Source organism: Neoarthrinium moseri, assembly GCF_022829205.1.
Source record: "Neoarthrinium moseri strain CBS 164.80 chromosome Unknown scaffold6_Wmoseri_CBS_16480, whole genome shotgun sequence".
In the NCBI taxonomy this organism is placed as follows: Eukaryota; Fungi; Ascomycota; class Sordariomycetes; order Amphisphaeriales; family Apiosporaceae; genus Neoarthrinium; species Neoarthrinium moseri.
The window spans coordinates 897,011-912,461 of NW_026055120.1; the positions used below are offsets into that span (position 1 = coordinate 897,011).

At 52.2% G+C, this 15,451-nt stretch overlaps 7 protein-coding genes across 7 annotated transcripts; 4 read left to right on the forward strand and 3 right to left on the reverse strand.

Annotated features, from left to right (window-relative positions):
- Nucleotides 1-318: 318 nt before the first annotated feature.
- On the forward strand, nt 319-1,619 carry JN550_002866 (uncharacterized protein; the record flags this gene model as incomplete). Its single annotated transcript, XM_049314207.1, has 3 exons — nt 319-562; nt 615-1,236; nt 1,289-1,619. 3 exons carry the CDS (start codon nt 319-321, stop codon nt 1,617-1,619), a joined length of 1,197 nt encoding a protein of 398 aa, XP_049175391.1.
- A 2,206-nt stretch (nt 1,620-3,825) lies between these two features.
- On the forward strand, nt 3,826-4,343 carry JN550_002867 (uncharacterized protein; the record flags this gene model as incomplete). The annotated part of the gene is made up of 2 exons (XM_049314208.1): nt 3,826-4,057; nt 4,123-4,343. 2 exons carry the CDS (start codon nt 3,826-3,828, stop codon nt 4,341-4,343), a joined length of 453 nt encoding a protein of 150 aa, XP_049175392.1.
- Nucleotides 4,344-4,758: 415 nt separating this feature from the next.
- Nucleotides 4,759-5,893, reverse strand: JN550_002868 (uncharacterized protein; the record flags this gene model as incomplete). Its single annotated transcript, XM_049314209.1, has 2 exons — nt 4,759-5,607; nt 5,675-5,893. 2 exons carry the CDS (start codon nt 5,891-5,893, stop codon nt 4,759-4,761), a joined length of 1,068 nt encoding a protein of 355 aa, XP_049175393.1.
- Nucleotides 5,894-7,105: 1,212 nt separating this feature from the next.
- On the forward strand, nt 7,106-8,197 carry JN550_002869 (uncharacterized protein; the record flags this gene model as incomplete). Its single annotated transcript, XM_049314210.1, has 1 exon — nt 7,106-8,197. The coding sequence occupies one exon, from the start codon at nt 7,106-7,108 to the stop codon at nt 8,195-8,197; it is 1,092 nt and encodes a 363-aa protein (XP_049175394.1).
- Nucleotides 8,198-9,742: 1,545 nt separating this feature from the next.
- JN550_002870 (uncharacterized protein) lies at nt 9,743-10,447 on the reverse strand (the record flags this gene model as incomplete). Its single annotated transcript, XM_049314211.1, has 3 exons — nt 9,743-10,061; nt 10,124-10,353; nt 10,409-10,447. 3 exons carry the CDS (start codon nt 10,445-10,447, stop codon nt 9,743-9,745), a joined length of 588 nt encoding a protein of 195 aa, XP_049175395.1.
- A 1,911-nt stretch (nt 10,448-12,358) lies between these two features.
- JN550_002871 (uncharacterized protein) lies at nt 12,359-12,808 on the forward strand (the record flags this gene model as incomplete). Its single annotated transcript, XM_049314212.1, has 1 exon — nt 12,359-12,808. The coding sequence occupies one exon, from the start codon at nt 12,359-12,361 to the stop codon at nt 12,806-12,808; it is 450 nt and encodes a 149-aa protein (XP_049175396.1).
- A 543-nt stretch (nt 12,809-13,351) lies between these two features.
- On the reverse strand, nt 13,352-15,039 carry JN550_002872 (uncharacterized protein; the record flags this gene model as incomplete). Its single annotated transcript, XM_049314213.1, has 4 exons — nt 13,352-14,020; nt 14,071-14,208; nt 14,274-14,454; nt 14,513-15,039. The coding sequence occupies 4 exons, from the start codon at nt 15,037-15,039 to the stop codon at nt 13,352-13,354; spliced, it is 1,515 nt and encodes a 504-aa protein (XP_049175397.1).
- Nucleotides 15,040-15,451: the final 412 nt, after the last annotated feature.

Genomic DNA, 15,451 nt, shown 5'->3' on the forward strand with positions numbered 1-15,451 from the left:
GGGGTTTTACACCATGAGGAGACTGTGGCAGCTCCCAGAACCATAGAGCGGTTTACACGATGCTATAGGAGCCCTCTATTCAATGTGGTGCTTGTGGGGATGATTTCGTTCACGCAACCCGGGATTTGGAATGCTCTCAATAGTAGGCGAACTTCATATACTACTTCATATGGCGAAAGTACCTGATCTTGGTAACACAGACACTAGAGCAGGAGGGCAACAGGAACCCTACCTGGTCAATGGCGCCAACTCTCTCACACTAGGGTGCGACACTGGAATGAGCCGGGAGGGTCGTGTTTACTGACAGTGGATAGCATCATGGTCTTCGGCTGCCCGATATTTTCCATTCTGGCAATCAAGTACGGCCTGAAGAGAGTGCTCATTATAGGCACCCTGGGCTACGCTCCATACTCAGCATCATTGTACGTTAACAACAGATACGGAGTCGATTGGTTTGTTCTCTTCGGTGGCGTCACTTGTGGTATAGCAGCGTCGGCGCTGTGGGCATCTGAGGGGGCCATTGCGCTGGGTTACGGCAGTGTGAAAGATCGTGGCAAGTTCAGTGCGTATTATCATTAACCTCAACGAAAGTGCGTCGGTGCTAACACATCAAGCCGGAATCTGGCTGGGTCTCCGAGAACTCGGCCAGTTAATTGGATCCTCTATCCAACTCGCATTCAACGTGAAGAACGGTGAGCGAGGGAAGGTGGGATACACCACGTACCTTGTTCTTATCGCTTTGCAGTGCTGCGGCCTCCCCCTAGCTTTGCTGGTGTCCCCTCCAGGCAAAGTCATACGGCCAGACGGCATGAAAGTCCAAGAGCCCCCCAAAGATGAGAAAACGCGCCAAACACTGAGGAAGCTTTGGACTTTGCTCAAGTCAAAGCAGTTCTTGTTGCTGATACCTATGCTTGTCGGGTTTCACTGGAACAATACATATCAGGGCATCTACCTCACCGACTACTTCTCAGTTCGAGCACGAACGCTCGGCGCGCTGAGCTCTGCTTTGGCGGCCACTGTGGCGAACATCCTCTGGGGTTGGGTCTACGACTTGCGAGTATGCAGTAGACCAACACTAGCAAAAGTAACGTGGGGTTTCTTTGCCGTGACGATGCTTGGCTTGTTCGGCTGGCAGGTAGCCAACGAGAAGAGATATGAGGCAGCAGTTCCCAAAGTCACGTTGGACTGGACCAGTCCTGAGTTTGGACGGGCTTTCGCTGCAAATGTGCTATTCCGGTAAGACTCCCTCTTCGACCTTTGAAAGTCAACCGAGACTCATACGATGCAGATTCATGAACGAATCGCACTACATGTTTGAGTATTGGCTCATAGGGGTATTCTTTGACGATCTCGAGACCTTGACACTGGCTATGGGCCTTCTCAGGTCGTTCGAGTCGGCTGGGAATGCCGTGTCGTACGGCGTTGGTGCAGCCAAGGTGTCGCCTATGGTCAACTTGATAGTGGCTTTTGCCATGTTTGGTATCGTGGTACCTGCGACATCATGGCTTGTCTTTCTTGTCCCGGAGCATCCAATTGATGCCTCTGATGCCTCGAATGAAATAGTGGCCTCAGCTGTGGTCGCTCACGTTGCGAACGGCGCCGACAGCGCGAGAATGTGATAGTATGGGAGACAGTGTACCGAGATTTTTGGTCAAATCCGCGTGGATGGTCAATGCGAAGAAAAGCAGCATGCGTCAGGTCTCGTCACGATATAGTCATGTACGAGTTATATTGAATGAGCTTGATGGTCCTCCTGGTGACTACGGGCAGACCCACCACGCAGTGTCTATAGGCAATCAAAGGTGGCCTGTCTCAAAAACATGCCAGATGCATGAACCCATACGGACAGCTTGGGACCAAAGTTTTCTGCTCATCTTAGAGATACGAGAAACTCTAAGCGTACCGTGCATTTCCGTGAGTTGTCCACCGCTAGTCCAGCAACGAAGATCTGTGCCCGTGCTATCCAGTGATGACTATGTACTCTTACAAGGACTGTTACATGGGAGCCGAGTGTACCAAGCTCAAGCAGTAGCAGCCAGGCATTGGAGTAATAGTAGCTCATCAAAGCTAAGTTGCGAAATAGAAAGCTTAAAGCTTCATGATTACCCTGGGTCATGGGTCGAGCCAGCGACGCGGATCAGTGGGTCAACAACGTGTGGGGGGCATGTTTGGAGGATGATAGCCTGATAGGGCGCTCTGTCCCACCCAACTGCCTCTGCCGTGCTAGCGCTAAGTTACAAGTCCCTGGCTTGCCAGGCCTCGCCCGAGGGCCGCGGGGACCGCTGATTTGGATCTGCCCCGAGCTTTCCTGGTCGAGTTTCGTCCTTTCGAAACCGTCACCCGTTGATGAGCTTAAACCCTTCTTCCAAATGTCTCACTTAACTCTAACTCTCCGCCTTCGTTGGGCAGTCATCCGCCTATACAGTGGTAGTTACTCGTAGCCACACGTGAAGCCAGCTCCAAAGAAGCGAGTCCTCGCGCGCCCAGCGGGAAAAAGAAAAAGGGCCCCTTGGATCTGCTGCGCAGAGGAACGCTCACCGTCGTCTCCACCGTCTGCGACGGGTTGCTTCTTCCCAAAAGACGGGTGTTTCGATGATCAAGCCCGCCCACCCAATGGAGCGGCTTGATACAAGCTAATCCTTGCCCCTGCTTCCTCGTGTGGTATTTCCCCTGAGATGTGTTCCGGCTAGCGCAGCTGGGAACGAATCAGGGCGTCCCTCGCCTGTGAGCTCGGGGTCCCAGAACCCCTGACACCTGGCTTGGTTTGGTTCATTATCGACCCCACGCGCTTATCCCGGTCGACAATACTGTTGAATGGGGTCTGTTTCGAGCAGATCGGATCTCGAGATTCCAGATGTCGGGCACATTTGGATGCGTGTGAGAGCAAAAGCAAGCTGCTCAACGGCAGAGTAGCCCGCTGACGAGTCTCTAGGTCCGAGACAAGCAGTTGTGAGACAGGATTGTGCAACACTACCGGTATCTGCGGCTGGCGGAATCTCTACATACACAGTACCGCTGAGAGCCATTCGCACATAGGGCGCACATCTTCTACTGCCGTGGGTAGTATTTTATGCTTATTATGATAGCCCGCAGGCGCTCAGATACTTGGGCCAACCTCGCGCTCTTATTCCAACGCTAACCGACGATCTGGGCCGCGACCAGCAGACCAGGACAGAAGGCTACCGGTAGACCGCCCGGGCCCTCGCGTGGCATAGCGTGGTACATGCAGTAGGTCGACGGTTGTGCCTGGTCTGCTTCCTCGTCCAGCCTAGCCGACGCTCTTGTCGGCATCATTTGGTCGTTGGAGCCATCACCGCACCGACCTGGATCCTCTCCATAGCACGATCATGCTCAAGACAGATAACTGCCGCAACCCTAGGGTCTGTGTGGACGCCGACTACCGACAAGCTAGAGCTGGTAGGTACCCATGCGAGCGCGTGGCAGACCCAAGCCCTGGCCATACCGTATAGGGCAGAGAATGGGCGCATCTCATCTCATATTGCTTTGGAGGCAAAAGAATGGGGCTTCTGCATTGACTTTGGCAAGGTTGTTGCAGGCCACATGGGGCCCTATGGAACGCCGTCTGGGATTGAAGGGTGTCAAATGTGCCTGCAGCGTTGATGCTTGATGGTTTACTATGTATATACGGCGCCCTCCCGCCTCACCGAGCCTGTCTTCTGAATGATACACACTCACCCACTCGCTCATTCTGATTCTTGGCACCCTTGAAATCTTCTCTAAAATCTTCTCGACACTCCTTCTCTACCGAGCTACTATCTTCATTCACCCTGTAATTCATCGATACCCCCAGCAAATCAGCCCAAGATGCAGTTCAAGAACCTCGCCCTCTCTCTCTTCGTGGCCTCCGTGGCCGCCCAGGACATCAACAGCCTGATCGCCCAGGTTCCAACCTGCGCCTTGAGCTGCCTGTTGAACGCCGGCGCACAGGTCGGCTGCGACACCACGGACTACTCGTGCCAGTGCTCCAAGGCCGACGCGTTGAAGCAGGCCGTTGAGCCCTGCTTGGCCAAGTCCTGCAGCGCCGAGGAGATTGGCAGTACGTCGCACCTCCCCTGCCCGGACTTCTTCCCTTTCCGCAGCCAGCTGACATGATGATATCAGACGCCCAAAGTGTCAGCGAGAAGATCTGCGCCGCCGTCGGCGCCGTCTCGTCCGTCAGCTCCGCCGTGGCCAGCGCCACCTCGGCCTTGAGCTCGGCCGCATCCAGCGCTTCGGCCTCCGCTTCCGCCTCGGCCTCGACTGCCGTCACCACCGGCTCTGCTGGCCGCGTCGAGGTTGGCGTCGTGGCTGCCGCCGCCGGTATCCTCGCCTTCGCTCTCTAAAGTACTGCACATCGGAGCCTCGATAGGACGAATGGAGTTGGAAGGAGGAGCGGAATACCCAAACAAGAGAATACCCCTCACACGCCTACCATTGCAGCTGTCAATGGCGATTAGGTGGAACGGACCCAATAAGGCTGAAGGGCACGCCCGTTGCTGGTTGCCACATGCCGTAAGAGTACAATGACCAGGGCCCGTGGTGGCTGTTGGTTATACATTTTATCTTCAGATGTATCTATTCTATGAATGAAGTCTATGGATGTTGCGCTATTAAAATCTTTAAAAACGGTCTTCTGCCGTGGTGATTCGCTTGCTGCAGTGTGCGATGTGCCTTCTAACCCCATGGACTCTTGCTTCCCTCTATACAATGTGTTGAACAGCCATCTCTTATATCGTATACCCCCCGAAGTCGCGCTGATCAACCCAACCCAAATCTACCCAAAGCACCGTCCTCTCCACCATCGAACTGGCCGATCAGTCCGTCCAGGGCGGCAAAGTTCTGTGCAAACTCCAGGCCCTTCAACCTCTCCTTCTCGATTCTCGTCCAGTCCCACCCGGTCACTTCCTCTTCGTTCTTGTGCGCCTCGTCCGTGTTGCCAACGACGGGCTCCGCCGGCGTCACCATGCCGCTGCTGTCGGTGCTGACCCACCCCTCGGGCCTCTCGGGCAGGAGTCCGCTCGCGCCAATGACAATGGCCGGGTGGACGGTCAGCCGGCCGATCTTGAAGACGTACTTGCTGACGGCGCTGGCGTGGATCTTGCGCTCCCAGTCCTCGGGCTTGCCCTCGGCCGCCCGCGTCGGGCCAAAGTTCTTGGGGTTGTCCCACGAGCGCGGCTTGACAGCGCCGGCCTCGACAAAGTGGGTGACCAGGTACAGCCACTTGCGGTCCCAGCTGAGCACGCGCGTCCACATTTCGTAGCGCTGGTAGGGCTTGAGTTCGCGCTTGAAGCTGCACTGTACGGCGCCCAGGCTGACGCCGAAGCGGCCACGGGCGGGCATCGTCGGGTCCGAGGGGTCCTTGACCAGCCGGGTGGCTTCGTTGTTGCCCAGGGCCCGGATCCCACGCGCGAACAGGTGCGACGCCAGGTGCGAGCGCGAGACGTCCAGGTCGGCGAAGTAGGTGCTGTTGGACTTGTGGACGTTGTAGTCGACCTCGAGGAGCGTGACGTGCGTCTGGGAGATGATCGGATGGAAGAGCGCTTCGGGGCCTAGCTCGTGGAAGGGGCGCACAAGGAGATGCGAGATCATGGTGTTGAAGATTCGTACCTGAGAGACAGACAGAGCGACGTGTGAGTTTGTTGCATCATGATGTAGATTGGAGGGTAACACGTACCGTCCATGCCAGGGGTAGACTCTTCCAGTTCACCAGCACCATCAGCAGCGCAACCATGCGGCTCTTGCTACCCGGACCTGTGAAGAACTTGCGCGCAAGCTCGGCGCCATTGGCGCGTCCCGTATACGCAGCATATGCGATGGCTGCGATCGAGGCGGGCAGGAGAACGGGTTTGGCGAAGCGCGAGAGCGGCTTCGCGTAGGCTGCGCTCGACACCATCGCGGGCGAGTCTTTGCTACCTAGAGTCTTTGTCGGCTCTGGCTGGCGGTTCGCTTGCGATTTCGCTGTTCCGGCGTCTCCGGCTCGCGAGATAGGACGTTATGCTGTTTCGTACGGCGCCGAGGACGAAGAGCGCGAGTACAACGGCCCAGAGCGGGATCGAGCGCAGATGGCACAGGATAGTGCTGGTACACTTGGCAACGAGGTTGTGGTTTGGCGATAAGGACAGCGACATCCAGAATGGAGCGCCGTGGCTGTCTGGGATTGAAGCGAAGTGGCGAGCCTTCCCCCAAGAGGCACAGTCTTACCAGAAGAATGGAATGGGCAGCGGAAGGAACAGCACGTGAAGCAGCCGACAACAGGTAAAGCGCGGTCAGATCTGTTCAAGTTGCACCGAGGAACAGCTTGGCGGTTCCCCGTCTCAAGTGGACATTTCTGCTTGTCGCAATCCTGCCCTGCCAGAACGCGAGGCTAGCGATAAGTCAGTCATGGCCGAGCCGAGGCAAGTCCCAATTTTGGGGCACCCCCCTAGTCGTTAGCTTACTATATCAGCCACGCTTTTAGGGGTCCAATCCAGCATCGAGAGACTCCGACAGACAGCGGTTCGCCGGTTGTGATTCAAACTCTTATAGACGTACTGCCAGGGAATGATAATTCGATGTAGTATCTACATTCTGGTAATGGTCTTTCATTTAGTACAGATATTTGACCGGCACAGCTCAACGTTGTGGCAACAGCCGTGCTTTAACGATTATCGCCGTCTCTCATCGAATCTCTCATCGAATCCCCAATTCCAAGGTAGCCTCGCCAAATAATTAGAACCAAACACTCAGTATTAAACTTTTGGGCTAACAGACGTGAGCCCTCTGATATACTCACATTGTCGAGTAATTTGATAAGGTAGTAGGTCATGGTTGCGATGTCAATAGACCCTTTACATTCGATGACCAGCATTGTAAGTTCAATGGGCAACGAGCTTACCATTCCAATATTCAACTTTGACGCATGGGAAGACACTGCTAGACCTTTAGGCGGCGTTGGATACGCAGGTTAACTTGCAAGAGAGAGTTTGTGGAGGTAAAGTTTAAATTCGTGGCCTGTCATTCGGAGAAAGCAACCATATAGATACAAAAGTCAAGACGGCATTGCATAAGTCGATTCGATAATCTAGGTAGCCATGCTAAACTGAATACAATACTCGGACACATCGCGATGCCGACCCTGAACGACACCGACAAAGCTTTACGCAAGCGTCGCGACACAACCATGATGACCTTCACGCAGAAATACGAAGAACTGACAAGCACCTACCAGCAAAGCCTTTCAGATGGCTGCACGAGGAAGCATGCACTCGAGTACCTCCTCCTGTGCCGCCAGGTCTGTGAGGCACTTCGTCCACGCTTCAAATACGGAACTGCAGACGAGCGCTTAATTTCGAATTTGAGATCTCGATGTATTCGAGAGGCCGTCCTGTGTGACAATCTCGTCGCAAAGAACAAGGAAGGGGGCGCTCTTGAGCGAAGAGTCTGGCAGATCGAGAACGAAGTCGAACAATATTTGCATCTTCTGGAGCAGGACGCGCACATCGAGGCTGATCAAGTTGATCACAAAGAGGAGAGAGAGCTAGCACGTCGGCTCAGAGACCGTCTCGAGAACAGGCCCAAAGCGAACGTGCACTGTCATACAGAGTGTTTTCCCTCCAGCAACGATTGGGAAGGCCCAACGTTCCCGTCTGACGATACTGCAACCAGCGTAGGGCAAGCTGCGTTTGTATCTTCAAAGGCTTGCATTCCGAAACCAAGACGCTACGTCGTTGCTCACATCGACGCTTGGAAGAGAGCGATAGGGAGCCGACATGAAACATCTGAGCGGACTGCGCTGGAGGCATGGAGTTGGTTCACACCGTGGTACGAGAATGACGACGACGATGACGACGACATCTGGGAGAACATAGCCCCTGACGATGGTGAAGAGGAGGCCTCCGATGCAGCCGCCGAACAAGTAGAGATTACCACGGACTCCGGCTATTTGACAGACGATCAGCAGTCCGGAGAGACTCACAATGATTTTAGATCCGCAAGGTCATCATTTGGTAGTTCCGCTGTGGGTATCACTCTCAGCACGAGTGTGGCTGAGAACAGAGATGCAGGCGACGGTATAGAGGACCAGCTTGTTGGCAATATTCTTGGCGCTATAGAGGCCACTAAGACCCCTAGGCGGCCTTTAAATGAGATTAGAAAGAGAGCATTGGACTACTCAAGAGGGAAGATGACTAGATGGGCTTCTATTCTTTATTGGAGATAGCCTTGCTGACACGCAGTCATCCGCAGTTGCTTGCTACCTCACATACCTCATATGCACAATGATAGTAATTAGCCTTAAATCAATAACGAATATCTGTCGCGTCAGCGAGGCTGTCATCATCTCAGTGCTTGCTTACTCAACTGGATACCTTGCGTCTACGCAGGTGGATTTCTTTGTTCCTCTTCATCGTCCAAGTATGATTTTGGGATGACAGGCTCTGATACCATATCTTCTGACTCGGCCTTGCAGATCTGGCACACAATATCAACGGAAGAAGACACTGTCTTCATATCGTCGCACGTTTGGGGGTCTGAATCAAACCCACCAATGTCTCCTTCAGGACAGAAATCCACGCACACCCGCTTGCCAGGAGTAACGGTGTCGCAAAGTGGGCAGCGAGAAGTAGTCTTGAACTCTTGACACATATCGGTTGTGAATTTGAATATTACTTGGGATCGTTTAGCAAAAAGTGCAACGACTGCTGATTTGCCCTACTTGACCTATCTGGTGCTTCTTATATGCCTGAGAATTACCTTTGTTGGAGATCTCACCTATCAATGTCTTTGTAAATATGTCTAGTGAAAGATCATGCCCTCCTAGTCCGTTCAAATAGTAGCCTCTGTGCTAACCAAGGAACAATAGAGCTGCCTGTGGATAGGAGCCATGGCGGGGCTGGCGTTTGTCCTTGCAAACAACAATTCCTTTGTTCGAGGTCCATGATTAGTTCTGTCGTTCTCGCGAAGCTCGCACACCCTGTGTATTACCTTCAGACTTACTGGCATGTTTGAATAAGGATTCAGTACTGAATCAATTATAAGAGAAGCAGAATCATTGCCTGGGAAATAAACGATGCAATTAGCAAGCTTTTATGAATTTGTTTCCAGCCTATACTGTCCTTGGTTTTCGCTTAAGTGGCACTCAAGATCACTCCTGCCTTGACGATGGATACCAAACCAATCGTCCAAGAGTAGAACGTCAAGGTTCTCTCCTTTCTCGCATCGCTCTTACCCCCTGCGTTTGCGATCGTTCAGCAATAGTTCGCATAAGACACCTCAGTACTGGCGTCCTTATAAGCTTAGCCAGCTGGGTTTACTTCCCTGTTGAGTCTACCATTCGTCTACCATTCGTCTAAAATCTGTAGAGGTCATTTTACTGAGACCAACGCTGTCCCAACTGTGATGTTGACGATGTGGCATTACACCAACATAGTTATCGTGCTTGATAGATCATGGTGTGTGGCAGTATATTGATCAAGAAGGGCAGCTTACAGGAGGAGCACTTATCCATGTTAAACATTGGGTCACATCTCGAGTCTCTACCCTTTCGAACACCTAGAGACCCCTAAGAGCACTTCTTATCACATTCTCATGTTATCAAAGTGCCCGAAAATCTACGGACTACGAGTGCATTAATGGGTTGCCTGTCTGAAAGACAGACCCCTAGTCCCACTTGAGCCAACCTCCCTTGCCCCTCAACGCCAACCAATACTCCGCGAACGCCATACGCCGCGCCGGTTTGCCTCAAAGATGAATCTGGTACGAGATATCAAGACCCAGCTGCAAGTGGGTTGGTCTTTACGGATTTGTAACGCTCTCTCAACTCAAATGCCTCGTGGCCACCCTCAGGCACCTCGCCGATGATCCTGGCAGGCTGACCCGCAACGATGCTGAAGCTTGGGATCACCATGTTCGCCGGGATTATGGTGCCTTCCATGATCCTCACGTAATCCTTGATGATAGCGAATTCCCCCACCACGACATCTTTGGCGATGTGCACGTGGCTGCCGACGGTGGCTGCCTGCACGATCGAACCTTCGCCGATGAAGACGTGGTCGCCGAGACGCAGAGGCATGTAGGTGAATGCGCTGCGTCACAAGTCAGAATGGTTGCAACTTGAGGGGCCGGGAGGGGGGTTCTGAGGCATTACCCCTTGTAGATGCGTCCGGGCGGTCGCAGACAGCAACCCTTGCTGAGAAAGCAGTAGCGGCCAATGAACACGGCAGTGTTGCTACCGGGGGGACCGCCAGCCGCTGATGTCGCCGTCCTGGCAAGGTCGCCGCGTATCATGGCGTCGGGCATGATGACCGTCTTGCCGCCTAGCATGATATGCTGTGTCCCAATCAGGTTGGCCTTGCGGTTGACCTTGTTACCGGTGTCCTGCATTGGGAAGTCAACCTCTGCACTGCATGGAGGGGGGCGAACTGCAACGCACCGTCTCGATCCATTCTCCTTTCGGTTGCTTCCTCGACATCGTTCTTGAAGCTCAATATCTACTGCGTTTCCGCAGTTATTGGCGTGGCTTGCCCAGGACTGTGGATCGGTAGTCTGGTGCGTTTGATCGCGGAGAGTTACAGTAAAGGAAGGGGACGCCAAATCACGTGCTAACGCTGCGTACAGTGCCAACAACTCTCATTTCCTTCATACACTGTACCGCTAGCCGCCGCTGTAGGTTGGTTGACTGGAGCGCAAATGCGACAGTGCGTAAGCCCAATTTTGACATGCATCGTCGTCTTCACCATCTGAACAGAGCCTCAATAGATACATCACTATGAGAATCTGTATCACTGGACTGGAAGGTCTGCAACTGCAGAGTCACTGACGCCGATCGCTTTTGCGGGTTACCGGAGGGGGAGTCGATGTGGTTGATTGTTTATCTGCTGGCAAATCATTCTTCAGCAAGCGGTGAAGAAGCGGTTCAACCCTAGCCTGTAGATCTCCCTGGGGAGTTATGTGGTGACCATTTTTCGATAAGGATGCATCCCACTTATCCAAGGCACTGACTATGCACTTAAGGCCCGTAGCACTACAAGTAATACATGCACCTGGCGATGTAGCACATAGTAGCAGAGAGTGGGTTTCGCCCAATGTTATTCATATGAATGGCCATTTCCCGCGCTGTAATGAGGAGTGGTGGCTAACTATGTACCCAGAGGGAGTTTGCAAGCTCCGTGTAATACGTTTCCGCGGCACAGAACCCAGATAAAAAAAAAAACTTGAGCATGACTTGTGTTTAATCCTCTCGCTATCGGATGCATAAAAAATGCCCTGTTTAGCCTGCCTCTTAACTCTGTCCAATTTTCTAAAGTGTCACAAGTCAACGTGGATATGGTTTCATCCAAGACAAAACAACTTTCCCGCGTCAACTGGGGGGAGCGAAGCAGAGGTACATTGCCGCAAAGTAATAAATGATGCATGCCTCCAGTGGGCCGAGAGAACTTCTTTGAATATCAGATCTGGGTTACTGATGGCCAACGTATTCAAGGCCTTACTGCTAAACGGAGATTTATGGTTGGCTTTAATAGAATAATCCCCCGACGCAGTAACCCGTTTATCTTTGGGCGATTATAATTGAGTAGACCGGGTACTCAACATGTTGGTCTACTGTGAGTTATTGTTAACATCAAGACTTGATCCAACTCGCTTGGTATACGCATTCTTGAACTGTGCCACCGCTAGTCTAATAGAACAATGTCCCTTCATAATGTGAATCATGTACTTAGTGTCTCTAGTTTAGATTCACCCCGTTGCTTATGGTCTGCTGATGTTGTCGGGTACAGTAACCCGGCAATGGCCCCATGTGCTGGGGCGGAGCTGACAGATGAGCAAGTTCAGCACTAGGAACTCGAGCCAATCCTGTATCAACTTCAGCTTCAGCTCGAGCTCCAACATTTGCATATCCACAATTGCAGTACTTCATGAGTGTAATTCAGAGTGGTTTGCGTCATGTAGTAGCTGAAATACAATTGTTCCCCCCCAACAAAGGATCTTCAGCTCCTAATAAGCTGGTCTTGGCTAAGAATTAGCCTCACTATACTCTCCTAAACGATTCTCTGAACAAGCTAGGGTAGCTCGTCATGAAACTGGGGCCAGCATAGCGTCAGGTATCTTTAGACTCTAAGAATTCCTTCAATGAAGCTGTGTTCTATTCATAGGCATGGTTTGCTGGTTCAGAACACCAAATGCCCCGCAATAGTCGTGGGAAATTCGACAAAGGCGGCGACTTTCGAAGCATAAAAGGATCCGTATCTCACTCTCAAGGCCTCATGTTCATCTAGCGAACCCCTCAACAATTCCACAGCAACGACGTCGAATCTACCTATCAGACCACCCATCCTTCTTCGTAGTCAAGCCAGACGAACTACATCCTGCTCTCCCAAGCAAAATGAAATTCTTTAGCACCCTTGCTGCCTCCTTCCTCGGCCTTGCCGCCGTTTCATTCGCTGCCCCCTTTGCCGACCCAGATGCGGCCGAGGCCTACGAGCTCATTCAACGTGAGGCAGGCAAAGCCGGAGTTGAGGTTGTGGTTCGTACCGCGGAAACTGGCGATGTCAGTATTGGTCTCACGCCCCGGGGCGACGATGATGAAGACTTCTCGGGTGAGATTGTCGAGAAGCCCAACGGTACTCTGGTCTTCTATGACGAGGCCGGCAAAGAACACTCCATTGACGAGCTGGTTGACCTGGCCGAACGAGGTGAAGATGCCGCAGAGCTTCTCGCAGAGCGCGGCCTTGGATCTTTGATCAAGGGACTTGGAAAACTGAAGCCAGTCTGGCCCGTGATTAAGAAGTATGGAAAGCGAGCTATTGTGAGAACGCCGATCACCGTTGCATAAAAGACACAACAAACTAACTAGTCCAAGGCTTATTTCACGTGTGCTTCGTCTGCCATTCCGGTCTGCGGCCCCCAGGTTAGTCGTTACAGCATGATTTGTAGAACTCTTCAAAATTCTGCAACTAACTCTGAAATCAGTTCGTTAACTGTCTGGGCCATACTGGTGATATCACCCACTGTGATGGCGCCTTCAAATGTGTCAGGCTGTGGACCAACGCCACTTGCAGGTGGTAATATTCAAACTGAAGGGTAGTCTCTGATTTAGAATTAATTCGAGCCGTCAGCTTTGAGTTGTCCACCTGTTGTGTGGATGAGGTACGGAAGCAATTGTTACTTCGAACGGTGGGGCCAGGCCCATTGAACTTAGCTCCAGTGTTGGTCATCTCGTCTTCTAAGAATTTCATATTCTTGTCGACAGTTCAATGATATTTTGTTTTGCATGGACACTTGATATTGGGTCAAATCTCATGGTTTCTGTTTGAACTGTAGCGACTGTGATGCATTGTATACGAAGGCCATGTCCTTTGCCAAGCTCCGGTAAACATCAGCCAGATAAGGCTAAATCCTGGGAATCAACCCAATTGCCGTGTAGGCCCGCGCGCAAGCGTATAGGCAGATATATGATAGCACAAGCTTCTCCGAAATTCCTTGTGTCAACAATGTGTAGCTCGCTGGCCATGGTGGCGTAATTATTGACGAGAGCCATCAAATAGCCATCTCCCTCCGCGGCAGTGGTTGATCGAGGGATAAAAACGGGTTCTTGGCACAGGTGGGTTGGTCCCGGGAAGTATTTCTGGACCACACGAGTCTCTATATCAATATGTCCAAGGGCGTTGTATGGTGCATGCCCACCCCCCATGACTGGGGCAATCGCTGGGAAATTGGTCTCCAGCTTCGGATCCATAATGTCGAAGAAGCAGTGGGAGTGCTTCTTCGTAGCAAAACGATCGTCAATGCGCACGAACTCACAATCTTCGCGAGATAATATTTCCGGTTTCGCGAGATCCAGGTCAGAAGCACGAGGGTCTATTGTGAACCTCAGGAAGTCTGCCTTGATCTCTCCACTAGTGGGATCGGGTGCGTTCCCATCCTTGTCAGGCCACCAGAAGAAAACGTTCTTCTCGTTCACGGGGAGATCAAATATGATGTTTCCGTCGGGTGTCTCGTATGCATTTGCTGTGTGCCCCGGGAAAGCGTTAGGGGCACGGAACCACTGCGATCCTAGTAAGCAGAGACTCTGAGGAGTTATAAGATGCAAATTACCTTGACATCAGTACCCTTTGCACCACGGCGCGGGAGAACCCCGATGTAAAAAGGAATGTCCGGGTTCCACTGCCAGTGCTCTCCCCCTGCCTTCAACCGTTCAATATCACAAGTTTGTGGGATCAGCGGGAATAGTACCTGCGAGATCGGAGGCATCAGATTTTAGGCACTTGTCCTAACGAATCGGCTATTCTGCCACTCACCCAGTTGTCCGTTACCGCAAAGTCGTGGATCATTGCTACTACTGGTGAAACCAGCCAGACGGTTTCGAGGAACTTCCCATCTGGGGCAATGGTGAAATAACACACATCTGGCGTGCCATCTCCCTTTGCTTCGTAGCCAAAACACACAAACTCCTTTGTGACAGGATCAACCTTCGGGTGCCTATAATAATTATTGTTCAGCATGAATTATTCAAACGAAAACGAAAGAAGGCACCTACGCCGTGAAAGTCAAACTGGGCAGCTGTCCATCAAAATCTTCCAAACCAATCGTATCCAGAGTTTCTGGGTGCAGAGCATATGGAGGTGCATCTTCCTTGCACGCGAGCAACCGCCCGTTGAAATAAACGACGTTGGTGTTCGCCGTGGTGCGGATTTTGAACTCGACGGCGTCGGTATACTTGTTGCGATATTTGCCCAGTAAAGCCCTCTGAGCTTCCCTCTCGCGAACGAACTTCTCAGTGCGGACGTATTTCTGCTTGAAGTGGCACTTGCCGCTTTGAATTCGAAATGCACTGACGTTCCCGTCCCCGTTGAACCAAGGATCGTTCTCGATGAAAGGCACCATTTGAGGATCCGGCATCACACGGTAGAAGGTTCCATCGATCTCATTTGGAATCTTACCGACGACCTCCAGATTCTGTACTTCTCCCTCAAATCTGCATGGCTTCATGAACCCCGAAAACTGGGGCCGATTTGGGAACTGCTGAGTGCCGTAAGGCAGTTGCTGGCGGAAATGGCCGGCCATTGCTGTCAATTCGTTAAGGTACCAGGGGTTGTAGTGATTGGTTTGGGGGAAAGCCTTCTCAAAGAGGAAAGCTGCCTCGCATAGCAAGCGATTGGCTTTAATGAATAGAGATTAGTGAGTGGGGCTGGATCCTGCGTGGTGAGAAATCGTCGCCCGGGGATAGAACGGAATGATAGTCTTCCACGGATACCAAGCCCTTGACCCAGATTAGGGGACTCCACTTTCGGGACTTCGCTGGCGGAATGTGGGCAGCATTCCCCTTGGAACACGGACCAGGTCCCTTGGCATACAGCTATCGGCAACTTCAGAGCACGCTGTCCTGGCACAGTCCAAAGAGTTTCGAACCAAGGTGCAAACATGTAACCGTTTCTTCCCCGGCAGGCTCTACCTAACCATGATCCACTGTTGCGTC